Source organism: Odocoileus virginianus, chromosome 26, assembly GCF_023699985.2.
Source record: "Odocoileus virginianus isolate 20LAN1187 ecotype Illinois chromosome 26, Ovbor_1.2, whole genome shotgun sequence".
Lineage (NCBI taxonomy): Eukaryota > Metazoa > Chordata > Mammalia > Artiodactyla > Cervidae > Odocoileus > Odocoileus virginianus.
The window spans coordinates 44,899,399-44,926,012 of NC_069699.1; the positions used below are offsets into that span (position 1 = coordinate 44,899,399).

General features: G+C 48.5%; 2 protein-coding genes across 3 annotated transcripts; one reads left to right on the plus strand and one right to left on the minus strand.

Moving 5' to 3' along the window:
- Positions 1 to 6,053: 6,053 nt before the first annotated feature.
- On the minus strand, positions 6,054 to 17,716 carry PHF7 (PHD finger protein 7). 2 transcript variants are annotated; one of them, XM_020874205.2, is made up of 12 exons: positions 17,655 to 17,716; positions 16,898 to 17,480; positions 15,628 to 15,739; positions 14,817 to 14,869; positions 14,339 to 14,430; positions 9,286 to 9,387; positions 8,800 to 8,924; positions 8,190 to 8,349; positions 7,553 to 7,659; positions 6,975 to 7,091; positions 6,426 to 6,550; positions 6,054 to 6,175 (listed from the first exon to the last, which is right to left on the minus strand). In XM_020874205.2, the coding sequence occupies exons 3-12, from the start codon at positions 15,666 to 15,668 to the stop codon at positions 6,171 to 6,173; spliced, it is 927 nt and encodes a 308-aa protein (XP_020729864.1). In that variant the 5' UTR covers positions 15,669 to 15,739; positions 16,898 to 17,480; positions 17,655 to 17,716; the 3' UTR covers positions 6,054 to 6,170. The 2 variants fall into 2 exon arrangements, with proteins under 2 accessions (XP_020729864.1, XP_020729866.1); XM_020874207.2 differs by lacking the exons at positions 15,628 to 15,739; positions 17,655 to 17,716 and having other exon boundaries at positions 16,898 to 17,620.
- Positions 17,717 to 17,801: 85 nt separating this feature from the next.
- BAP1 (BRCA1 associated deubiquitinase 1) lies at positions 17,802 to 26,366 on the plus strand. The gene is made up of 17 exons (XM_020874204.2): positions 17,802 to 17,949; positions 18,048 to 18,077; positions 18,188 to 18,242; positions 19,217 to 19,349; positions 19,722 to 19,841; positions 20,159 to 20,220; positions 20,306 to 20,448; positions 20,660 to 20,738; positions 21,202 to 21,325; positions 21,623 to 21,770; positions 22,251 to 22,435; positions 22,894 to 23,027; positions 23,534 to 24,012; positions 24,124 to 24,284; positions 24,557 to 24,649; positions 24,783 to 24,855; positions 25,038 to 26,366. The coding sequence occupies exons 1-17, from the start codon at positions 17,913 to 17,915 to the stop codon at positions 25,169 to 25,171; spliced, it is 2,190 nt and encodes a 729-aa protein (XP_020729863.2). The 5' UTR covers positions 17,802 to 17,912; the 3' UTR covers positions 25,172 to 26,366.
- The last annotated feature ends 248 nt before the right edge of the window (positions 26,367 to 26,614 follow it).

Genomic DNA, 26,614 nt, shown 5'->3' on the forward strand with positions numbered 1-26,614 from the left:
GGTGTGAACGGCTGGCCCTACTGGAAAGGACATTGTTCAGAGAAGAAAAAACAACACACTAGCACAAAGCGGAGCAGGATCTGCCTGAACGTAAGGGCCTGTTTACAAATCTGCCATTTCCAAGTAGGGGGACACAATGGGGAATTGTTTCTGGAGGGGCTAGAGTCCCCTCCAGAATGCTCCTGGGGGCTGGGGATGGCTTTGATGGCCCAGACAGGTCTCAGATGCTCTGTGAGGGACGGACACTGATGGCGCACATGCCTTCCTGTTTATCAGAGGTGCACTTCAGGGCAGGCTCCAGGAATGAGTTTACACCCAAGACCAGGGGGGAGGAGCTCCTGGGCTTCACTCCCTCTACTCAGGCCTCATACTCAGGGATGTCAGGGGGCTGGAGGTGGTTTGCCAGGGAAAGGTGAGATTATTTTCTGAAAAAACATTAACTCTTTGGTTTATGGCCTGCAATTCCCATTCTGCTTTTTGGAAAAAATGTACAAGACATGAGACCCTTGCAAATAGCCATCCCCTCTGCAATGGGGCTCCCTGGCTTGGTCTGTAAGGGAGCCTTCTCACATCAGGAACCCTGTGATGCTATAGCCTTCAGCCTTCAGGCAGTCTGGGAGCACACAGGGGGCTGATGCTATGTCCCTGGGATCAGGGCCAATGGGGTTGCTGTTTCTCATAACAACCTCCTGCTCTGTCTACAGGAAGTCAGAGCCTTTGAACCACCAACCAAAGACCCTGATCTGATGTCAGAGAGTGTGTGTGTGTGTGTGTGTGTGTGTGTACTCAGCAGGAGGGTAGGGCAGAAGAGGAAAAGAACCATATTACTCAATTCCCTTGGAATTGGGAGATCCGATTTTTAGGGGTAAGGGGAGGGCAGCTGCGGTTAGGAAGATCACTTTGGGTCTAGAGAGATATGGAAGGCAGTCCTATCTAAGGACCTGACCTATGATCCTAAGCTCATTAGTAACTTAGAAGTTACTGTCATGTCTATACTAATCTCTAAATATAACAGGGGCACAGCTCATGAATAAACTTGAATGAATGTGTTCAGAACACCTGAATAGCAGTAAGTCCTGTGCAATCCTAAAACAGAAGGAAGCTTTCCTAAGCCTTTCTCAACCTTCCATGTGTAAAGGGTTAGAATCTTCTTCCTCAACGTGCTCACAGTGCCCTCTGGTGTTTGACAGTAAAACAACAGGTTTATAAACGCAGGATTTGAGCACATCCAATAATCCAGGTGACATCAAACTGACTCTGAATGTGGGGTCCCAAGCCAGACACCATGAGGGGGAGAAAAGTTAATAAGATAGACAGGTCCCTTCCTATCAGGGACTTCCGATCTAGAGGGAGAGACAATTATGGGACCGGATGGAGAACAGCACAGGCTATCACAGGGGTACAAGCAGAGCTCAGAGGGAGTGCCAAGGTGTGAAGAGTGGCCCTCACACTGGATTCATCAGGCTAATGATAGAGGTTATGACTCTCTATACTCTAAGCCTCATGCTCAGGGCCTATTATGCCAGGGTAGCCATGGCAGAGTGCCCATGAAAGACCCTAGATGGGGAGGGGGGACCGGGATGGGGAATACATGTAAATCCATGGCTAATTCATTTCAATGTATGACAAAAACCACTGCAATGATGTAAAGTAATTAGCCTCCAACTAATAAAAATAAATGGAAAAAAATAAAAAAAAGAAAGACCCTAGATGTCCATCTCAGTGGGGGCCATCCTAGTAAAGAGTTAGCAGATGTTTTATGGCAATTACAGAAGGGAAAAGGATAGATATGTCAGCAAAGCAAGTGGATGTAGGAAACCATACAGAGAGAAGGCTTTTGCTGTCATCCTGTGGGGCACAAGGGTCTGAGCTGAGCATTGGCCCTGGGATGGAGAGGAAGGCAAACATGTAAAAAATTCAAATTGACAAGAAAGAGGGTGGTTGAGCAGAAAAAGAAACATAAGGAGATTCTGAAGTTTCTCACCCTAGTTCATGGTTCCCACAAAGGTAAGAATTAGAGGAAGGGGAGCAGGTGCTCTGGGGAAATTTTATTTGACATCTATTCCTATTCTCCCCAAGTGAACTATTTGTTCCAGGTCCTAAGTTATAAAACAGTAATTCTCACAGACACACCACTTATGGAGACAAGTATTTAAAATATTCAAGATGAGGGACTTCCCTGGTGGTCCAGTGGTTAAGAATCCTCCCACCAATGTAGGGGACATGGGTATAATCCCTGGTCCAGGAGGATCCCACATGTTGTGGGACAATTAAGCCCATGCGCCACACTACTGAATCTCAAGCGCCTGGAGCCTGTGCTCCACAAGAGAAGCCACCACCACGAGAAGCCTGTGTGCCGCGACAAGAGGGTAGTCCCCACTTGCCTCAGCTAGAGATAGCCTGCACGCCATAACAAAGACCCAGCCCAGCCAAAAATAAATAAATAGTGCAAGATGAGTCTGGGCTATCCTGTAGGGCCAAAAAGTAAAGAAGTTCTCAAAACAAAACCAAACCAAAAGGGAACACAATATTGGCAGTATGTGAAAAGGACACAGTGGCCAAAGCTAGAACAACCTGAATAAGCAGAACCAACAGAATAAGTAGAACTGGATTATAACCCAAAGTATAATATTCATATCCATGAGTCCATACCGATATAAACGGTTGAGCAAATAAGTAAGCGGGAGAGGACAGGTAGATCTCCCATGCAGAAAAACTCCAAACAAATACATGTAGACACTCAGCCCTTAAAGAGGGAGTGGACATAAATCTCCACTCATTAATTGCGTGCTGCACAGAATGGCTTCTTTCCAAAATTTACAGTATATGAAGGGGGGAAAGGGAGTAACTTTTCTCTTTCTGGAAAAACTCGACAAACACTAATTTGGCCAGGTGACCAACATGAACATCAAGAAGGATAAGTTATGTTGATCATAGGTGACTTCAATTTGATGTGATAAAAGTGGCACTTTACCTGTGTGGCCTTCTTCCCTCAAACCCATGAATGAGTGTGTGCGTGTGCTCCAGCGGCTCAGCTGTCTCCAACTCTTTTGAGACTTTGGACTGTAGCCTGCCAGACTCCTCTGTCCATGGGATTTTTCTATCAAGAATACTGTAGCGGGTTGCCACTTCCTACTCCAGGGGATCTTCCCAATCCAGGGATAGAACCCACATATCTTGCGTCTCCTGCATTGCCGGCAGATTCTTTACTGCTGAGTCATCGGGGAAGCCCTAATCATGAGAAAAACATCAGACAAATTCAAGTTGAGGAGACCTCAACAAAACACCTGACCATACTCCTCAAAACTGTCAAGGTCATCAAAAACCAGGAAAATTTGACAAACTGTTTAGAGCCAAGAGGAACCTCAGGACACAGGATGACTCAATGCGATGTGGTATCCTGGATGGGCGGCTAGAATAGAAAAAAGACACTAGGTAAAAACTAAGGGAATCTGAATCAAATATGAGCTTTATTTGGTTAATAGTAATGTATCAGTATTGGTTCATTAACTGATACAAATGTACCATATTGCTGCAAGACATTAATGGGGGAACCTGGGCTTGGGGTATGTGGGGACTCTACAGTATCTTCACAGTTTTTCTTTAAATCTTTGAAAACTATTCCAAGTTAAAAGTCTAAGGAAAAAGCCCAGTTATTTGAGAATGGCTGGTTAGGCCCACATGAAGAGGACATGTCAAAGTTAAGACTTTCTAGCACACAAAAATGGGGTTAGCTATTAACATCAACAAAGAGTAAGGGTATACACACTATGATAAAGTTAATAAGGGTGTGTGCACACATGTGCACTGTCCTGATAGGCACCAACTGCACACAGAAATCGGGCAATAGAATGTCTGGGTGACAAAACGCACCCCCTCTCCCCACTCCCACTATGAGCTCCACCCGCCACCCACTGCAGCAGGAGTTTAGAGGGTGCTGATTGAGGGCCATTATTTTCAGTTACAGTGGTATTTCTCACACTTGAGTAGTATAGAAATGGACTCTTTTTTTTTAAAAGGAAAAGATACTACCCCAGATGTCTGAGAATATGCCTGGTGACCCAAGTTATATAAACTCTGTAAGAAACTAATGTCTTAATTTTGGAAGTATCTTTCAGTTGTGAATTATTGCTGCAAGAGTTGAATCTTTAGGATAGGTAAAATATTGTTTAAAATATAACTTGAAACGTCTCTTGTCATTTGCAGAGCTCTGACAAAGTGTCCTTGGATGTCCAGCTTAGGAAGCACAGCACTGAATCCCCTAAGTTGCGGGAGAGAAAATGAAAAGAGGCAGAGTCATGGGGGAGATGTGAGAAGGCCCAGTGAACAGCAAGCTCAGAAGGAGCAGGCTCTAGGAGGCGGGTCTTCCAGAAAAGAAGTGCATAGCCATCTGATGTTCAGTCTATGAGGGAAAACTGTACTAGGAGGACTTGATCATGTGGAATATATGGGAAGAATTAGCTATGGGTAAACAGCAAAAAAAAAAAAAAAAAAAAAAATATATATATATATATATATATATATATATATATATTTGTTTAAAGGAAAAAACAATGTACAGGAGAGGAAAAATAAACATAGTATACACTTGACTCAGTAGTAAACAGCAATTACATAGCCATAGTAATGTAAACACTGAAGGTTAATTTAACAGAAATTGTGATGTAATTATGAAAGAGGAGGGAATGAAAATGGGAAGGTTTTAAAGATATTAGGTCTTCATGGAACATATAGGAAGTAAAAAATGTCTTATGATTAATATATTAAGAAATGGCTAAACAAGTGGAAAGTAGGTGTCTTCAGGGAATAGGACTGGGGGTAGGGAAGGATGAGTTCAGAAAGTAATTTTCACTATAGTTCTTTTAGTATGCTTTGACTTTTTAAAAGTCTTTACTTTGTCCCTAACTGCCCCTTTGGGATTCCAATTGAATCTGGTCAAATCCGAATCACTGTACACATTCAGGTGTAAGTCTTCAGGGGTCAGGAACATTTGAACCAAGTTCACCTTGGTTCAAAAAAAGTTTCACTTTGGTGAAACTGCCAACTCAATATCTGGCAATGGTCCAGTTTCCCCCACTAATCCAAAACCCACAAAAGCATTAAAAACAAACAAGTGTTCTGTTTCTCTCAAGACCTTCTGCCAAATTTCTATCCTAGCTGCCTTGCCTAATGTCTAGCATGGCCCCCTTACCTGAGCTGGAAATACTCAAGCCACCAGGTAGGAGGGTTTGAGTGGGGCTGTGTCTTCACTCTTGCTGGGAGGTATGCTGATGACCAAGCCGCCTGGAGTGAGGGGAGCCCCTTCTGCCCCACATGAGCATGGCTGTCCCTGGCCTGTCTGAGTCCAGGGCCCCAAGCTTTGCAGTGGTGGCCTATTCTCAGTCCAGGGTTGACTCCTTTGCTGCTCCCCTTCCTGATGATATCTTGTGGGTTTATTTGCACAATGATGAAGTCTCTGTCCCCGTAAAGTCCATTTACCTGCAAAATACTTCCCTCCAAAGCAACAGGTCTAAGTTGAAAGCTCTCCATTTAATTTACTGAATTTTGTAGATCTCTTAGTATGCTAGATAAATTCCAGAGTGAATGTATACGGAGACACCAATGGAGAGAAAACCTTTATTTGCATAACAAACGCTGGTGAAGAAAGAAGTATAGGAGAACTAGATCAAGGTGGGAGAATCTTGGTGGAAGAAAAGAAGAGTATAAAAGGCCCTCTGGGGATCAGACAGGAAGAGCAGAGGTGCTCTCAAGCTGCAAAGTCGTTCCGTGATTAGCATCAGGACTGCTCTGAACTAGCGTTCCCCCAGGACTTCTCTTTTCTTGGTTAAGAGATTCCCTGCTGGCCTCTTTCCTCATCTCCCAATCCCAAAGGGCTCCCTCCTCTAAACCTGATGGAGGAGCACAGCTCTGTACCCAAATGTGCTTGGCAGAAACTACTCAGGAAATGTTACTCAGATTTTTTGCAGCTCTTAGAGAGTGTGACACCCTTGGATCCCCAGGAGTGGCTCCTCCTGGGACCAGAGGACTCTGGGTTTTCTAATAAGGAAGATCCTGGCCAATTGGTCCAAGAAGGGTCCGGATTCTCTTCCAGCCCGTTGTCTCTGTAGACATGTTCCCTGGAGAGGAAGGTGCTGCTGCAACAGGGGATGTCACCTTAGCTTTCAAGTGTGTTACCCTGTGGTGAAAGAAAGTTGGGAGAGGCCAACTCGACCCTCTGTTTCCTTCCCAGGCACAGGTCTTTATGCCCCTCCCTAGCCACTTTTCTTCCCAAATTAAAGTACCAAGTAAAAGTCCGCATCTGATAGCACACCCTCCTCCTTTACTAAGCACTGTGAGTCCCCCTGATCCCCTCCCTCCACCACCACCACGAGTCCCAGCCCACCCTCACCACCCTCACCAAGACCAGATTATCCCTCCAGTCCCACCTATGACTTTGGCAGCAGGCGCACACTCCTCGCACTCCCATTTCTTACAGTTGGATCTGAGAGAGGAGCAGTTCCTATGGGTTCCATGGGATCCGCATGTGGCACACAGAATGAGGTGCCACTTCCTACAGGAAGAGCCAAGGGAGGATTGTGGGACACATAGAACAGTCAGAACCACTCTTGGGATGTTTGCTGCAGTTCAGGCCCTTGCTGAGATCTTCCTAGGAATCTCTCACTACACATTTTACTCAAGACGGAGGGTGGCTGAGTGCTGATCCCGGGGCCTGTGGTCAGGCACAGCCATGCGCAAGGTAGACTGGGAAGCAAGTGGCCTTGAGTGTCTCTCCATGGGGCACAAGGAGAGCAGACCTAGCAGAGGGACCTGTTCACTTGTGTATGAGTGAGTCCTGCGCTGTTCAAGGATGGGACTTAGCAGCTGTGTTTGCCCTGAGATCTGCAGACAAAGGTAAATTTCTTGTGCCTGAAAACTGTACTAAGGCCTAAGATCACCCTGATGAGAGATCTTTCTAGCCAGGAGCTTTTCCCTACCCTTCTTCCTCAGAGCTGTCTCTGCCTTGTTCATACAGACAGATGGGGGCATCACAATGCTGATAGCGCTGATACAACTCTGAGAAAGCCTCTGGCTCGAGTTCCCAGGCAGCGTCTCTGCAATGGGAGAAGAAACAGTGAGTAAGGGACATAAAATCGGCTGGCAAAACCTTTGTTCACCTAGGAACAACTAGCAAGAACTCAAGCTGGTACAGCAAGAGTTCAACAGGCTGCCCAAATGCTTTCAACAAGGCGGGGCAAGTGGTCTGGCAGTGGGAGAGGGTTGAAGCAGATGAGTGGAACACAGGGGTTCCTTAGCTTCACACAGGAATTCAAGGACTCAATGAACTCTGTCCCCAAAAGCACCTTTTTTTGGAAACATATGCACCACCCCTACTGTCCTGCCCCCTCCATTCCCCTTTATAATTGAAAAGTTCTCCCGCCACCCTTCCCTTTTCACTGTGTATCAATGCTTATGCTACTTCCTCATTCTCTGAACTATCCTTACACACACCTCCTCTCTAGAAACCTAGGCAACCCACTCCCTGGCTCAATTCCTGTGGTCAAGTTTCCACTACCTGTCTGGAATATGAATTCCCATTCTTAGCATTTCTTTAGGAAACTCTTCTCGATTGTTGCACTGTGGACATTTGAAGAAATGCTTTGCTGATGTGTGAGCATATTTCTGTAAGATAAACATGGAAAACTTTGTGCTTATAAAAACACTCTCTTTGATCACATTCTCTCCACCCTTACCCTCATCTCACAGAGGATACTGCTAAGAGAGGTTGGGGCGAGGGCTGCAAACCCAGGGGTCAGATCAGGGACCAAAAAGCTCAAGAGAGCACCCAGGAGTGCCTCAGGTGTCATCTTCAGCCATGGGGTCTGGCAGTGGTTGACCTGGCTGGTGTCAGGTACCGTGGATACATGTTTCCCTTTCCTTCAATCTCAGGAACCATGGCTGATTGTGAAGCTACTTGACTCATTCTAGGAGTAGTTCATTTGCTCCAGCCATCCTGAGGATTTTTTTCAGTCTAAATAATGAATGAGGTACTACAGGTCAAGGATGACCAGAGACCCAGCTAAGTTTCCTCTGGAACCAGTTCTGCATACAGATCTCCAGCACAACGCAGAGATGCTGAGATTGCCTGAGCATTTCCAGGATGCTCAGAGCTGGGCAATTGTGGATTGTCCCCAGTGCAGACAGAGCCCCACCTGTATGCACTTCCGGTGGTAGATAGTTTGGCTACAGCATGGGCTCTGGATGTTTTCAACACTTATTTGGGATAAGTCTTCACAACATAAGATACAGCTTTCCTCCCCCACGTTCCTGCGTCGGATGTTCTGTGTAGGGCGATGTTTCCCACAAAATGATCTATGGCAGAATAAACAGGCTTCGTTTTTTGTTTGTAAATGATGCAGTTTTCCAGCTGCCTGGAAGAGGAATAGCAATCAACCACCCTGGCCCGTGTCCAGTGAACCTCCAAGCTCAGGGAGGAGGAGGAGCAGGGTGAAGAACAGCCACATGCCTTCTCACAGCTGCTTTCCCACTGAGCAAAGCTCCACAGCCTCCTGTTCCTGAAAGCCCCACTTAGTTCTGAGCAGCTGTCTAAGAATCCCAGCTGTTTGTAATCTAAGGAGGGGATGGGAAGCAAGCAGTAAATCTGTGAAATCGCCAAGTCAAGACACTGTTTCTCATTATCAAATGGAGGGACAGATTTTCTGGTGAATCAAAATAGGCCCGTGAGAACCGGCCTCTGATTTCATCAGATGCTAAATAACAAATTACAAAAGGGCAGCTCAACTTTCCCCCTTCATCACTCACTTGTACTCTCCAAAAAACTGTGAAAGGCAACCCCTTTCTAGGCCACAAGGAAGATGGAAGTTTCTGACACATTGGTCCTTCTGGCAGTTGATGGCAGCTCCCTTTCTCTTGCACACAAAGCAGATCTGCAAATGAGATCCCGGGCAGTACTCAGGTCCCCCAGACAGACAGAAAAACAGCATGCTGTGGAACGGAAATGCTTTGAAACAGCAGCCACTCCGCTTCCTCGGTGGACCTAGAAGCTCTAAAGCAAGCCAAAGCTGAGCTTCAAGCAGCTCTGCATTCTTGTTGGCTTTCTCAGGATGTCGCTCCCTCTCCTCACTTAGGACACTATACGCTAGAGAAGGATGGAACTTAAGAGAAAGACCAGTGGGGAATTCAAGAGTCCTTTGACTTTGAAACTACCAATTAGGGGGAAGAACAGAAGCAGGGATGAGAGGAGTAGAAGAAGAGGCTGACCCCAGCCCCCAGTTCAGGGGTTCTAACCTTCCTCGAGGCCCGGGCTGCCTCCTTTCTGATGTCTTCAGGTAGAAATCCATGGAAACCTCTGTTGGATTGGCCCCTCTGAGGCAGCTTGCTAGATAGGATCTAGAAGGGCAGCAGAACCAGGCTGTCAACACTGATGATCAGTGAGACAGTGCAGCAGGGTGAGGAGGATGACAGGGTAAGAGAGCCAAGAAATAGAGCTTGGTGGGATACACATGCATTCACAGGGTAATTTATTTATTTAACAAAGGTTTACATAGCACAGGTGTTGGGGACTCTTAAGTGCTTTTCAAATATTAACTTACTTAATCCTTGCAACAACTTTAAGAGGTAGGTACTATCATCATCCCCATTTTATAGTCTAGAGAGATCATCTGACTGGATCAAGACAATGGAACTCCAGAGCCTGGGGTTTTATCCACCTTTGTGCTATGCTGTCTTTCATTTATTGTGGACTATTTCTGTGTGCTGAGCACTTTGGAGAAACATTCCTAATGCAGTGACTCATTTTCTGCTCACAACCCTGTCATATGGATGCCACTGCGATCCTCATCTTCGAGGCCACTGCGGTGCAGTGCATTAAGTGACTGGCTGAGGTCACACAGTAAGGAGGCAGCCAAGTGGCATTCACATCCGGGCCCACAGAACTCACGCTCTCCCTCTCCTGCCGCACTGACCCCTGGCACAGAATCAATACTCTTCTCAGAATGTATTCTTTACAGAAAAGGAAACAGCGCTTTAAAGTCTCCTGACTGTAGTCATTCTGCCTTATAGGGAAAGGAGAAGAATTGAACTTTTCTTTGAAAACATACTTTAAAGGACTTTTTGTTTCTGAAAAGCCCCCAAAGCAGAGCCTAGAATGGGGAATCAAACAAAAAGAAGCTGAACTGTTATATACCCAAGAACAGTGAAAATATACATACTTTGGAAGTTTCACACCTGAGCCCCACCCCAAGAAGCTTCCAAAAATCTTAAGAAGGGTATTAGACTTTACAGTAATTACATGTAACGGGGACTGAGGTTATTTTAACAATATAGCAAAAGTGAGCCTACAAGGTTGGATGACTTGAGGATACTTGAATTATAACCCAATTAGGCCTAAAACATACCTATGTCTACACTCACTCAAGGCTTTAGGACTATATGAGTGATTTCTATCTATATTTTTAAGTATTATTAACATTTTCTACAATGAACTGTATAATTTCTATAAATAGAAAATTCAGTAGTGAAACATTAAAAACAATCTAAATGTCCTTTAATAGGAGTTTAATACTTTTTGACACACCTGTACCATGGAATACCAATTAGCTATTAAAAAAAAAAAACTAGATCAGTATATTCTAAATGGAAAGATCTCTGTAAATATATGAGGTTAAAAAAATACAAAGCACTGTGTATGTTTATTTTTATGTCGAAAATGTATATGTGTAAAAATGCACTGAAATTAAACAAGACCTGATGCCAAAACAAGATAGGACTTATAAGAATGAAAAATCACAGACCAATCTTTCTCATGAGCACAGATATAAAAATGAAACAAAACACTGAATCCAGCACCATATAAAAAGGATTATATACCATGACCAGGCAGAGGTTGAACCAGAAATGCAAGATTAGTTTAACATTAAAGTATTCAATCAACATAACAAACCACATTAACAAAATAAATGAGAAAAACCATGATCATCTCAACAGATACAGAAAAAACGTTGGACATAATTCAACACATATTCATAATACCCTCCACAAACTAGAAATAAAAGGGAACTTCTCCAATCTGATGAAAAACCTACAGCTAACATCATAATTTAATGATGAAAAATTGGATGCTGTCCTCTAAAGTCAGGAACAAGACAAGATATTTGCTCAAATAACTTCTATTCAACACTGGACTGAAGGTCCCAGCTATTACAATGAAGGAAGAAGAATTAAAGGACATAAAGCTTGGAAAGAAAGAAGTAGAACTGCTTTTATGCACCCATAATTGTGTACACAGGAAATCCTAAAGGCATTTACAAAAAATTAAAACAATAAAATCTAATGAATAAGTGAATTTAACAAGATTGCAGATATAAAATCAAAGAATAAGAATATTGCATTTCTATACACCAGCAACCTTGAAAATTAAATTTTAAAATACCATTATACAATAGCATAAAAATCACAAACTATGTAGAAATACATTTAACAAAATATGTGCAAGACTTCTTCACTAAAAAAACATTGCTGAGGTAAATCTTAAAAGACCCAAATTAAAGGGGAAATATACCATGTCCATGGACTGAAGATTCAACACTGCTTGTCAATTTTTCCCAAATTGATCTATAAATTCAATGCAATACCAATCATTAACATGACAAGCTTTTTTTAAAACAAGAAAATATAAAATATGAAGCTAAATATAAAATGTATATGGAAAAGGAAATCATCTGATACTAATTGCCAAAGTAATCTTGGAAAAAGACTATAGAATTTACAATACTTAATTTCAAGATGCTTTAAAGATGATCAAAACAGTGTGGTATTGGTAAAGATTGACACACAGGTCAATGACAGAAAACAGATCATGCAGATCCATGGACACATGGTCAACAGATTTTGACAGACACTGAGGCAATTTAACAGGTAGGGAAAGATTTCCTGGGACACACAAACAAGCACTAACAATAAAAGGAAAAACTGATAAACTAGACTTCATCAAAATTAAAAACTTTTGTTCTTCAAAAGATATCATTAAAGCAGGGGGAAGGGGTGGCATGTGTGATGTCAGGCCTCAGAGGTGGCCAGAAGAAGCCCCTGAAGCCCAACAAGCAAGCCAAGGATAAGACATTCAACAGAAACAGAGGAAAAACAGAAAAAACTCGAGAAGCTAAAAGCAAAGCCTGGGAAGAAAGGTCCCCTAGCCACATGTAGAATTAAGAAACCTGGCAAAAAATTGTTCCTTGTGCCTGAGGCAATGATGAGCCTTAATTCCATTCCAGGTGTTTAAACATCTGGATTACCTGCTATAAAATCTGTTGCCACCTATACCTAGAATGCAATGTTATCTTGGAACCTATTGGAAACTTAAGAATAAATTTTGCAAAAAAAAAATATATATATACATATATATACACACATATATACAGTGACTTATTTTGACTATAATTCTTCTCAGTCATTTCTACCGTAGCTATGAGATTCACATAAACCCAGCCCAGAATCCTGCCAAAATGTGTTCTTAAGTCTTTGTTCTATCCTGAGTTCTATCCCACCTATAGTTAAACCAACTTACTTGAAAAAAAAAAAGACAAATCACATTCTGGGAGAATACACATATCAGAAAAAGGATTTGTAGCCAGAATGTATAAAGAGCTCTTATAACTCTATAAGACAAAACAACTCTTTTTGCCTCCTTGTGCAGCATATGGGATTTTAGTTCCCTGACCAGGGATTGAACCCAAGCTCCCTGCAATGGACTTCCAGGGAAGTCTCCAGAACTAGACTTTTTAAATGGACAAAATATTTGTACAGACACTTCACATAGGAAAATATGTAAATGGCCAATAAGCACACAAAAAGAAACTCAACATTTTAGGTCACCAGAAAAATGTAAATTAAAACCACAATGAGATACCAAACCATACCTACTAGAATGCTAAAATTAAAAAGATTAACAATATAGATTTAGGACAAGAATACTGGACAAATAGAAATCTCATAAATTGCTAGTGAGAGTATAAACTAGTACAACCACTTTGGAAAGTGATTTGGAAACTTCACACAAAGCTAAACATACAGTTAGTAACTTTCCTCCTAGACATTTGTCCCAGAGAAGTGAAAGTATGTTTTCACAAAAAAATTTGTACATGAATTTTCACAACAGCTTTATTCATAAAAACCCCCAAATGGAAACATTCAAATGTTCATCAGCAGGTGGATAAAAAAGCAAATTATAATATATTCATACAACAGAAGACTACTACACTATAAAAAGGCACAAGCTAACAAGCCACACAACAAGGGTCAATTTTCAAACCATTGTGTTTCATGAAAGTAGCAAGACACAAAAGAGTACAAATTGTATGGTTTCATTTATATGAATTATGAGAATAGAGAAAAGTAGTCTATTGATCAAAACAGTGATTATCTTTGAGAGAACTAACTGGAAAGGGTAGGAGGGAACTTTCTGGCATGATGGAAATATTTATTTTGATTAAGGTAGTGTTTACATGCAAACATACATTTTATCCCCATGATATATGAGTGCATCATGATATATGAGCTTATCATCAAACTGTATACTTAAAATGAGTGCATTCCATAGCATACAAACTATACTTAAGAAAAAGAAATATCAGGAAAAAAATAACTGCAAGAACTGTTTGCTTCTGGGGAGAGGGAGAAGGACAGAGAACACTGTTAATGGAAAAAGACTTTATATTGTACATACTTTACAATATTAGGATTTTGTATCAGGCACACATATTACTTTTAAAAAAATCAAATTTTAAAAGAAAACAAACAGGAATAGATGAAGGGACCACACAGTGACTGGAAGAGTGGAGAGGGCTCAGCAGGGTCTGGCTGAGCTCACCTGAAGCCTAGGGAAGGAATCTGGGGCCAAGCAGAGAAGGGCCGTAAAGGCAACTGGGAAGTAGTTTGGGGAGGTTTCGGAAGGCAATCTGACTTCTCTTCGGAGGGTGTTTTGAGCTGGTTGGGTTAGCAGCCAAGAGAAATGGGATTGAAAATGGAATTGGGGCCTCCATACCCTTGGTGTCGGCCCAGCAAATATTTCTTAGTTGCCACTGGCCTGAAGAAGCTATGTTGTAAACGTTTTCATTCCTTTGATTGTGTACTTTATACCTTTTTCCCACGCCCCCCCCCCCCCCCATTTCTTAATAAATGTTTTTGAAAAATGTGAAAAATAAATAAATAAAAAATAAAAGAAAACAGCCATTAAGAAAAACAAGCCAACAGGGCAATGCATCTGAGGCTGGGTGCAAAAACAGAGCACAGACTATACTAAAAAGTCATAGGACATTCAAAGCAAAGGGGGCCTTATACTTACAAGACAGAAATAATGCACACTGAGATTGTCCTTCTGAAGAAATTCCCCTAATTTTTCGGGATCCCCAGGTTCTCGAAGGCATAGCCGGCAAACTGCAAAAAGGACGTTAGGAATTCATTTTGGGAACATAACCATCTAAGTACAAGGAGGAGTAGAGTACTGGGAAGAGGATCATTTTAACAAGGAAAAGGTTGGGCTGAAGTGGTATTGGGTATCAATTAGGCTTTCATATGATTTTAGCCACATCTGAAGGAGTTGGCTGCAGCTGCTCACTTCATATACTTTCGTCTCAAGTTGCTTTACTTAACTTGTTCCTTGCCCTTTGGATGTGAGAGTTAAAAATTACAGACCCTGAGTTCAGGATCTTAGCGATTCTGGGAAGGAAGGGACAGTGAGAAGAGAAGTTTGCTGCCCTCTACAGGTGGCCTTTGCTGAGGCTGGGAGGCAGCAGCTGAACAGAACCTCTTGTCTTTCTTACCAGGCCCTGAAGAAGGCTTCCTCCGGGTTACCCTCTTTGTCTTGGCAGATTTTCTACACAAGAAATGGAAAAAGTACAAGTAGTCTTGGAGGATTCTATTGACACCTTTTGTAACATTTCCCTCAAAATGTTAAACCACGGACCTGATGAAGGACCAAAATAGCTAATGGCTAAGACATTAGTTTTCTTCTTCCTTTTCATATTTTTTGAAAGCACACACCATACCCACTGAATTATTTGAATTATGTGAGATCACAGTCATCTTTCTGTTCGAGTGTCTCTATTGCCTGTGTTGACTGAACGAATGCAAGAACAAACCCCCTTTTATTCTTTTACTGTTTTTACTGTCACCTACCCTGAATCTCATCAGGTGGTACTATGTTCATGAAGCCTAATAAAATGATACTAAAATCGATTAAGAATTTCCTATTGCTAGCAATATTCCTGGCTCTTTACTGTATTAGCTCAAAGAATCTACAGAATACTCTAAAAAGTGAGTGCCATTATTGTATATTTTCTAGATGAGGAACTGAGGCTTAAAGAAATGAAGTAACTTGTCCCAGGTCACCTAGTTGGCAAGTGTTAGAGCCAGGATATGAACCTGGGCAGCAAGGCTCTAGAGCCAGGATTTTGTCAGTAGGGACATCCATGGGAAGATAGGTTACTGGGCAGCTTCCAGGGGACCACTGGTGTGTGCTTCCACACTAACCAACCCCAGTCTCCAAGATCACACAAAGGAGACAGAAAGTAAAGCATATACTACAGACCACTGGGCGATTTCTCCCAAACTCTCTTAAGTCGCCTACTCCACCTCAGTCTTTGATGTCCCTTCTTTTCTTTTATAGTCTTCATTCGCTGCTGCCTCTGTCTCTCCTATCTTGAACTCTTCTATACTATAATGAGGACAACACAGGCTCTTCCAGCTATAAATATAAACAAGGCAGCTATTCAGTCTACATTAGTTAAGTTCCATGAGGTCAAAGCAACAGTGTACTTTATCTCCCCATCCATATAACAGGAAAAAAGGGATCTACCCAGTATCAATGCCAGTAATAGCCAATAGTTATTAAATTGTATCCAGAACTGTTCTGGGCATTTTACATTTAACTTGCAAAAACCCCTGGTAATAGGATACCATTTTACCCCTATATTCAAGGTGAGGAGACAGGTACAGATAGGTCACAGAGAGGCACCTGCATAGGGTCAGAATTACTGATATACTACAGCAGTGTGAGAACTTGGGAGATACTATTTGAACTGGCTAACTGGTTCTTCATTTCATGTCTACTAAATATACAAGGTAGCACTCCTAACACCTCCTTTTGCCCCCAAGTATAAGCTCCTTAATTCTACCCAGAAAAAACTAGGCTAGGAAGCTCTTTCCTAGGAAAAGGAGCCTGTGGGGTTCTGGCTGCCTAAAGCAAGAACTCCCTCTAGTGAGAGACAAGATATAACCCTGACAAACCACCCCTTGGCTCCTATCACTTCTTTTCACCAGGCTCAGATGGTCACTGAGGTCTGGCCTGTTCTCAACCTTCCTCTAGATCTGAGCCAAGATTAAAAGGCCCTAAAGTGGAGAAGACACCCTGCCACTCCTTCCCTGACTAATGTCAGCTGACTACAAATTCACAGTTTTCAGTGGTTTAGGGGGAAAATTCCCGAATGGGAAGGGGGACAGAAGAAATAAAATCCACTCCTATGAAGGAAGCATAGTGTCAAGTCAGGGGAGAGGAGAGCATTTCTTAGGGGTGTTGAGTGAATTAGGTCAGTCCAGGGACAGGGACACACACCCCAGCACCATGTCCTCAGAGCATATAGCTGGAGAGCATAAACACCTTTGGGGACTGCATGAAGGTAACTGCTCAGGCCACTAGCTGTTCAGAAATCTAAGGCTACATCTCTTCTAACCCATGAGTTGCACCTGCATTGATAATGACATTTGGTGGTTTATTTAACAAAAGAACTTGGATAGGCTGAAAGAGAAGGGCGTGCACTAGGGAATCCACGTTAGCAGGCTACAGAATAGTTTCTTTTTTTGGGGGGGGGGGCGGATTCAGATCATCTAGCAATAGAAATAAAACCTTAAAATTTCAGTTGTTTGCATCGCTGGACCAAGACGTTCCTTGAGTTAGATTCTGTGCACACTGGTAGTTACAGGAAGACGCAATGGTCTTCAAAGCATGTGAGGAGGACGTTGCAAACGCTGGCTTCCACAAGCTGCTCAGTCCGAGGTTTCCTAACAGAGCGGTTGCTCCCTTGACCCGGTTATCAAGTTGTTTCGCTGGGGAAGTGCTGGGTAAAACTTGTTGAAAAAATTAAAACTAAAGAAGCGTGTTCGGCGCCGCCGCTGCAAGAATAAACAATGATTTATTGGAAAATACTTTAGGTGTGGCCACAACCGTCCTCCGGAGGTAACAGCAGGAGATGGGGCTCAAGGAGCATCCCGCGGATGCCAGACCAGGCTCATGTCGCGCCTGCCGGGCGGCTGGTGCGGGGCCGGGCCGGAGGTCGCCTCCGCCGGTCGCTCCTCACGGTAGCACACGGGCCGCCGCTCCCGGCTGGGACCGCCCGTCCAGTTCTCGCCGAGGGCGCCGCTGTCCCGGAGCTTTATTCGTTGTCACAAGCCGTGGTAGCTACCTCACGGGCCGCCGCCCCGCGCGGTGACTGCGCCGGCGAAGGGGGTGAGCGTGAAAACGGGGGCCGAGTCACGCGGACTGCGACCCAGGGAGACTGAGGCCGCGGGGACCACCGCGACGCTGACGGTTGTGGCGGACCCGGACCGCTAACGGTCGCGCGCCCGCCACATCCCGTCTCCCTCCACTTGGGCCCTAACCCTACCTCTTCATCTTGCCCCGCCCTACTCGCGCGAGCGCGCCGGCGTCTGGAGTCCAAATTGAGGAAGAGGAGCCCGGAGGCGGGGCGTAGGCCGTCGCGCAGAAGTGACGAAGTGCCGCCGGCGCGGGCGGGTGACGCGACGAGGCCCGTTGTCTGTGTGTGGGGCTAGGGGCCCCCGGGGCGGAGGGGGCTCCCGGCAGGGAGGCGGCGGGTGGGTCGGGCGGGCCTGGACATGGCGCTGAGGGCCCGCCCCGCGGGAAGATGAATAAGGGCTGGCTGGAGCTGGAGAGCGACCCTGGTGAGAAGGGGATCGGGCAGGCCGGGAGTTGGGGAGGCCGGGTGGGTCCGAGACGCGCGTTTCTGATCACCACTCGCTCCTCTTGTCGTCCACCCCAGGCCTCTTCACCCTCCTCGTGGAAGATTTCGGTAAGAGCCTCTCCTGACCGCCCGACCCGGGCTCTGGGGGCCCACTCCTGGGTCATCACTCCACAGCCAGGGGCTGCCCTTCCCGACTTCTTCTCCTTCCTTGATGGCAGGTGTCAAAGGGGTGCAGGTGGAGGAGATCTATGACCTTCAGAGCAAATGCCAGGGGTGAGTGACTTGGCGTCAGGGCCACCCTTTACACCTCGAGGGCTAGGGAGGGGCCTGGGAGAGAGTGCTCCTCAAGGGAGGTAGTTTCAGAAGCCCCAAATTGTAAAATTTCCTATCAGGAAGAATCCCTCCTCCTTGGGTGCTCTCCTGATGAAGCTGGTACTGTGTTTTCCTTTCTCCCCGTTTTCCCTCCGCACCACTGTTTATGTGGTACCCCCTTCCCTCCAAATTCTAACCATCTCTTGGGTTAAATTCAGCTGCTTTTTCTTGCCTTCTAGCTGGAAACCCCCTTCTCCTGACTCAGGTCACACAGAGTCTTTTGTGCAGCTGTAATTTACTAATGACTGCTTTAAGGTGCCCATGTACCAGTGGTTTTAATTCCCACACAAGGGTGTCCTATTGATTGGTGGGTTTGTGGCATCTGACAAGGCCTCTCTTGGGTAACCAAGCTCAGGATCTTGTCTTGGTGGTCCTACAGAAGAGAAGTGTGGAGGAGCTGCTACAGTGACTGAACAGAGAATTCCGCTTTTGTTTCCCAGGACAGAAGGGACTGATATGGGTGTTCATTTATGTGCCTGACTGCACTGGGGCCCACGCCCTGGGTTTCACAAGTTTGAATTAGTGTTTAAATTCCACATCATATTGTTCTCGCCTTACCTTCTGTTCCTGCCTGGTCCTGGGCCATTGGTTCCAGCTTTTCCTTTCTTATCCCAGAACCCTAGACTGCATAAGGATGCTGAGTGGACTCCTGGAGCACCACAGCCAGAGGCTGATGCTTGACTCTGCCTGCAGCAGGCTCCTGGGGTGTGAGGTCAGGGCCACTTTGGGCAGTCTTAGGAAGAAGCCACGGGAGAGGTGGGATCACAAGAAGGGCACCTGAGTGGTAACAGCACACAGGATTAGAGGAGAGGAAAGGGGATGCAGATTGCCTTCTGCTTCTTTACTGGTCAAGTTCTGTCCCTTCCTTTCCCCAGCCCCGTGTATGGATTCATCTTCCTGTTCAAATGGATCGAAGAGCGCCGATCCCGTCGCAAGGTCTCTACCTTGGTGGATGATACATCTGTGATTGATGATGATATTGTGAATAACATGTTCTTTGCCCACCAGGTCTGCTGGGCTCTGTGTTCTTTCTGGAGGGTGGGATGCTGCCATTTGCTTGGAAAGTGGGAGTGGGGGAAGGCAAGAGGAGGAGATAGGCAGATACTGCAGGTGGTGGTTACAGAAGTCCCGAGGCAGAAGGAACTGAGCCCTTCTTCATTAAAAACAGGAAGTCTCTTTAAAGCAGGGTGATGCCTGAGTCCATTTTCCATGTCCCCAGACAGCTGATGGGTACTTAGTTGAAAGAACAGATGTTGGGTAAAGATGAGGAGAGCTGATGAGGATTGTCCAGATAGGACTCTCCTCCCTGGGACCCCTTTCCTGATGAGTATGGGCTTGGGATAAGGGATGCTGTAGATGGGTGACTTCTTTGTTTCACAGCTGATCCCCAACTCTTGTGCCACCCATGCCCTGCTGAGCGTGCTCCTGAACTGCAGCAATGTGGACCTGGGGCCCACCCTGAGTCGCATGAAGGACTTCACCAAAGGCTTCAGCCCTGAGGTAGGCCACAGTGTCCTCCACTGTCAGAAAAGGAGACAGACCTGGGGAGAAAAGGAGCATTCCTTTAGTGGTGCCTTATTAGGACTTTACCAGGCCACGTTGTTCTCCAGTGTCCACTGATTACCATGCAGGGCCAGTAGAGCCTGTCTTTTGGGGGCTGCAGAGCGCTCTTCTGCCCCCACCGGGCCTTCAGGAGGGGCCACCTGTGCTTGTTCCGGTTCCTGGAAGGCCTCCAGGCCTGCTCTCCTGAGCTCTATTTCCCACCTGAGGCCCACCTGAGAAGTTGCTCTGATGTGGCCTTATTTTCCTTCCTCTAGAGCAAAGGATATGCGATTGGCAATGCTCCGGAGTTGGCCAAGGCACATAATAGCCATGCCAGGTGTGTGGGAGCTGTGGGAACTGATGGAGGTGGGGACAAGGAATGGGGTTGTCCCATTCTGGGCGCTGACTGTGTCCTTCCCCAGGCCTGAGCCACGCCACCTCCCCGAGAAGCAGAATGGCCTTAGTGCTGTGCGGACCATGGAAGCCTTCCACTTTGTCAGCTATGTGCCTATCACAGGCCGGCTTTTTGAGCTGGATGGGCTGAAGGTCTACCCCATTGACCATGGTAGGGGGTTTCTCTGCTGACCTCCTAGGGGGCTGGGGCTCGGGGTCCTCAGGGGGGGTGTTGAGGACTTAAGGCTCTGGCTGGATGGCACATTGCACTGCATTGTCCAGCTGGCCCCCTCTGGCTCAACTGCTGTCCCTCCTCCTTCCACTCCTGGCCTGCCCGAGTTCAGGGTTCCCCACCTGCTGACTCCTCGTCTTGGTTTCCCCAGGGCCCTGGGGGGAGGACGAGGAGTGGACAGACAAAGCCCGGCGGGTCATCATGGAGCGTATTGGCCTCGCCACTGCAGGGTAAGGACTCTGTGCCTGCCCTGCCCTCTGGAGCTGTGCCCCCATCGAGAGGGACACAGAAGAGGGGACCAAGGCGGAGAGAGACCAGATAACTTGTGCGTGGCCACATGATGAATCTGGCAAAAGCAGGATTAGATCTTGGGCTCTCAGCTCCTTGCCCTATTTCCCATCCAGGCTACGTGTGGCCTGCTGCAGGATAGACTGGGGAGGGGCAGGCCATGGTGGAGCCCCGGGTGGCCCAGGCGTGCTGGCTCACACTTCCTGACAGGCTCCTCACACAGCTTGCTGGAAGGCACCAGCTGAGGTGCCCAGTGTGCATGGCCAGCTGCTGCCCACCTGTGGGGGTGGGGCCTGTACCTGTGGCTGCAGGTGTGACTTCAGGGAGCCCTGCCAGCGTATCTGCCGCCTCCCAATGGCGGGGCCAGGGTGAGAGCTGCTCTCACCACTGCGGCTGTGACTGCAGGGAGCCCTACCATGACATCCGCTTCAACCTGATGGCGGTGGTGCCCGACCGCAGGATCAAGTATGAGGCCAGGCTACACGTGTTGAAGGTGAACCGTCAGACCGTACTGGAGGCCCTGCAGCAGGTGGGGACCCCTCCTGCCCAGGCCGTGACTGGCCCAGCCACCCGCTCCTTCCCTCCACGGGGGCCTCTGTCTCTTGATTCCCTAGTTATTCTCTATTGTGGGTCTGGGCTCCCAACTAACCACTCCTTTCCTTGGCTCCCACGGTGGGACTTGGTGAGGGGCAGGGGGAGGATAACCTCTGAAAGGAGGTTTGGCTGATTTGTTTCACTTTTGAGTGTGTGGAGCCTAGGCCCTTAGCCGTCTCAGGTGGAAGCCAGGTCTGCCTTCACTCCTTTGCACCTTGGATTTTGATTTCAGCTGATCAGAGTAACACAGCCAGAGCTGATTCAGACCCACAAGTCTCAAGAGTCACAGCTGCCTGAAGAGTCCAAACCTGCCAGCAGCAAGTCCCCTCTGGCGCTGGAAACAAGCAGGGCCCCAGTGGCCTCTGAGAGCACCCACACAGGTACTGGAGCCTCTCAGGCCTCTCAGAGCCACCCCCTTACAGCTGACGTTGTTGGAGGCCCAAGCAGAGCAGGTCCTTTTCTGTGGAGGCACTTGGGCAGTGGTTCAGGGCTCCTGTGGGCGGTCAGAAGCCTGCAGCCCTCTCCCCTCCCCTTGGAACGTGGAAAAAGAACCGTCCCTTCCTAAAGAAAGGCACCTGTAAAGGGCTGCCATGACCACAGGCCCCCAAGCCTTCTCTCTCAAGTATATGCCCTTTCTGCTTTTCTCTGGAAAAGAAAAAAGTTTTTTTTTCACCACCTCCTTTTTTTTAATCTCACTCTTTTCCTGTCTCACTGTGGCTGCGTGATTTAGCACTTGTTCATGCTGAATCCCTCAGCTCTCTCTTCTGTTCTTCTCTGGGAAGGGGAGGGGAGTCCAGGCCTGAGGACAACTTTTCTTGAGGGTCTGGCTGAAAGTCCTGTCCGTGTCCTCCCTCTCTCAGATGGTGTGGAGGAGGTGGCTGGTTCGTGCCCACAAGCCCCGACCCACAGCCCTCCTAGCAAACCCAAGCTAGTGGTGAAGCCTCCAGGGAGCAACATCAATGGGGTTCCCCCCAACCCCACTCCTATTGTCCAGCGGCTGCCAGCCTTTCTGGACAATCACAACTATGCCAAGTCCCCCATGCAGGTAAGTGGGGAGGATTCCCACCTGGATTCTCTGGAGAGCCTACAACAGGTACCTTGCTCAGGTGGTTTCATGCATGTTCGCTCTCTGTCCCAGCCTAGGTGACCAGGGTTCTCTGGCTGATACTCAGAAGTGCCCAGAACTGCAGGGGTTTAGGGAGGCAGAGAGAGCTCCTCTGACTTTAAATTTAGTCTCACAACTGTGGGGCTAAATGTTTAGGGCATGGGGTTGGGTTCAACTCTGTGGGTTGGGTTCTACTGGCAAAATAAATGCAGATGTTTCAGGGCACTCTCTTTCTCTTAGAAGCTCTGTGTAGGCAGGGGGTAGGGAGTGCTCTGGAGCACCTGGAGGGGTTCAGTGGACTCAGCCTGGAGAACCATGTTGGCTTTCTGGTGGAGGTGCTGTGTCTGGCCAGGGCTGGCTGGCCCCTGGCTCATGGTTGCCCTGGGTTTCTGCTCCAGGAGGAGGAAGACCTGGCAGCAGGTGTGGGCCGCAGCAGAGTTCCAGTCCGCCCACCCCAGCAGTACTCAGACGATGAGGACGACTATGAGGATGACGAGGAGGATGACTTGCAGAACACCAACTCCGCCATCAGGTCAGCCCCAGCTCTGTAAGGCTGGAGGTTGGGTGCTGCGGATCCTATCTTGACTCTTCCAGCACAGAGAATGCCCTTCACCAGATGATGCTGGACGCCTGCTGAGTGCAGGGCCCGGGGCAGGCAGACGTGAAGGGGCCGACTCCAGAGTCCCAGAAGTTTTCGGAGGGCTTGGGGCAGGGCCGTGCACATGTAAGCAGACATCGAGACATGGCCTATTTGGAGGTGGCCTTTTGTCCAGGCCTTGAAGGACGGGGTGGGGTATCTTTGCTGGAGGACAGCATTGGCCAAAAGCCAGCAGTGAGGCAGCTGGAATAGAGGAGGTGTTCTCAGACAACAGCTGGCTGCAGCTGTCAGAGCCCAGGGTGCTAGGCTGGGCGTGGCCAGGTCAGGCTGCTGGAGCTGCAGGGTCATTTCCTGAGGCTAAGTGTTCAGGTCATCCTGGGCATTGCTGGATGTGGTACCCTGGCCTGTTCCTTGGGCTCACCTCTCCTTGGGCCCCGCAGGTATAAGCGAAAGGGGCCAGGGAAACCAGGGCCATTGAGCAGCTCTGGGGATGGGCAGCTGTCAGTGCTACAGCCCAACACCATCAACGTCTTGGCCGAGAAGCTCAAAGAGTCCCAGAAGGACCTCTCGATTCCTCTGTCCATCAAGACGAGCAGTGGGGCCGGGAGTCCGGCTGTGGCAGTACCCACGCACTCGCAGCCCTCGCCCACCCCCAGCAATGAGAGCACGGACACGGCCTCTGAGATCGGCAGCGCTTTCAATTCGCCACTGCGCTCGCCCATCCGCTCAGCCAACCCCACGCGGCCCTCTAGTCCCGTCACCTCCCACATCTCCAAGGTGCTTTTTGGAGAGGACGACAGCCTGCTGCGTGTTGACTGCATACGCTACAACCGTGCTGTTCGTGACCTGGGTCCTGTCATCAGCACGGGCCTGCTGCACCTGGCGGAGGATGGTGTGCTGAGTCCCCTGGCACTGACAGGTGAGCCTTGGGCTGGCTCCCTGGCCTCTTGGCATATTGGAGACGGAGGTGGCCAAGTGACCACCACGCATCCTGCACCCTGATGGGTCTTCTCTTGCCTTCTCTTCCTAGAGAGTGGAAAGGGTTCCTCCCCTTCCATCAGACCGAGCCAAGGCAGCCAGGGGTCTGGCAGCCCAGAGGAGAAGGAGGTGGTGGAGGCTGTGGACAGCAGAGAGAAGCCTGGGCTGGTCAGGCCTAGCGAGCCCTTGAATGGGGAGAAGTATTCACCCAAGGTGAGCCCTTCTGCAGCTTCCTTTCCTAATCCTGACAAACTCTGGGCCCAGGGCACTGCCGTCCAGGTGCTGAGTTCCTAGTGGGAATTACAGTGTGGAGGGTGGTGCTCAAAGCTGGGTGCCAGGAAGCCTGTCTGGGTGGGGTAGCGGCGGGGTCCTTGATAGGCTCCAGGGCCTCTGGCTGTTCGCCCTTGCCTCTTGCTGCCTCCTGGTAGTTGGGCCTTGGGGCTGGCCAGCCCCCCTTCATGGGTGCAATTGCTGCGTTTTGGCAGGAGCTGCTGGCGCTGCTGAAGTGTGTGGAGGCTGAGATTGCAAACTATGAGGCCTGTCTCAAGGAAGAAGTGGAGAAGAGGAAGAAGTTCAAGGTGGGCCCTCCCTCCAGCGGCCTGGTCTGCTGCCCACCTGTCTTCCCAGAGGCGTGACCTGCTAGGGTCAGCTGGTGGCTGCTCTGGGGAGATGGCTGCAGAGTCCTCAGGTCCTGATCCTTCTCTCCCACAGATTGACGACCAGAGAAGGACCCACAACTACGATGAGTTCATCTGCACCTTCATCTCCATGCTGGCTCAGGAAGGTGAGCCAGGCTCAGCACCCTGGCCCTCAGGCCCCTTTCCTCTGGCCTCTGGGGGCGCTTGAGCTGACTGTGGTCTTGGGGAGGGCAGGGAGAGACTCAGCCCCCGACCTGAGGCTGCAGCCAGTTGAGTAGCGGCTCCCAGGCATCCAGCCACCTGCTCAAGGGCCTGCGTCTCTCCGCAGGCATGCTGGCCAACCTGGTAGAGCAGAACATCTCGGTGCGGCGGCGCCAGGGGGTCAGCATTGGCCGGCTCCACAAGCAGCGGAAGCCAGACCGGCGGAAACGCTCCCGGCCCTATAAGGCCAAGCGCCAGTGAGGACCGCTGGCCGGACCCTTTGTTCACTCTTGCCGTGTGGCCCTCACCAGGGCCCTCCCCTGCCCTGTCCCCCTCTTCCCAGTATTACCGGATAGTTCCAGTCGGAGAGCCCAGACCCTGGGAATGGGAGCCAAGCTGGGATCCTCGGTCTCATGTCCCTGGGCCTGGCAGGGACCCGTCGTGCTCCGGAGGCAGCAGCTAGAGCTGGGGCCCAGTGAGGTGCTGCAGCTTCCTCCACAGCCGGCTGTGGAGCGGCAGGACCTGGCCTTTCTGCCTGGGCAGCAGAATATATATTTTACCTACAGAGACGTCTATTTTTCTGGGCTCTGACCTATCTTGCCACCACTGTGTTGACATAGTCAGCTTCCTGACTCTGAGTTCTCTCCTAACACGGTCATCCTGGAGGGCCGGAGTCACTCCTGCAGGGTCACAGCCGGGGGCCACTGGAGCAGTGGGCCCTGCTGCTCCAGCCCCCAGTTGTTCCTGCTGTTGAGGAAGCCAGGTCTGCTCTTTATTCCACCTGGGAGAGCTCCAAACTCAGGGCCCTGGCTGCTGGACTAGGCTGGGAGTGGGCTGTCCCAGCAGGGGTGGGATGAGCAGCCTGCCGGGGTCCCGTGCCCTGAGCAGAGAGGCGTGTTGAGCTGGTTGGCCTGGCTCCAGCCAGCCTCGTCGAGACTGCTCTCTCTGGCAGGGCCCTGGTTTCTTCGTCTTCAGTGTTGTGGCCCTGGCAAGGGGCCTGCCTTGGGCTCCTGGGCTCAGAGGAGCCTCTGCCCAGGCCCTCAGTATTACCATGTCTCCCTCCTCTTAGAGACAGCAGAGACAGGGCTGCTTGCAAAAGCTGGCACCACTCAGCTCTCCCTGCCATGCCAGCTTTCTCAGCTTCTGCAGGGCACTCAGGGTGGGGGACAGCAGGACCAAGTCAACTAGTTGGAGCCCCATGTTCCCAGAGGGCCTGATGGTCAAGGGCTAATGGGTCCAGCACTGCCTCTGGAGCTCAGGCCCCCAGACGGAGCCCCATGGCCTCTGGCAGGTGGCTCTGAGGCGATCCAAGCCGGCCCCTTATGTGTACATAGTGACCGGGGTGGGGGGGCAGCTGCAGGTATGGCAGCTGCCTCTCTGTGCTAAGCATAGCCCGACCCCTCTGGCCCCTGTAAATACTGGATGAATGAATGAATAAAACTCTCCTTTAAAATGAGCCCACCTGTGCTTGCTGGCCTGCAGTTTGGAGGCTAGGCCGTGGTGGGAATGAGGACCTAGCCAGACCTGGTTTGGGCCCTGTGTGTGACCAGAGATGGGAGGGGAGTGCATTCTCAGGCATTCTGCCTTCTGGGGCAGAGGTTCTTGGGACCCTAGGTCTGGGGTTTATGGCCTGAACTGGGTTGGGGCGGGGGGGGCGTGCTGTGCACCCCGAGGAGCGGTGTGCAAGGTGTACTGTGGGAGGAG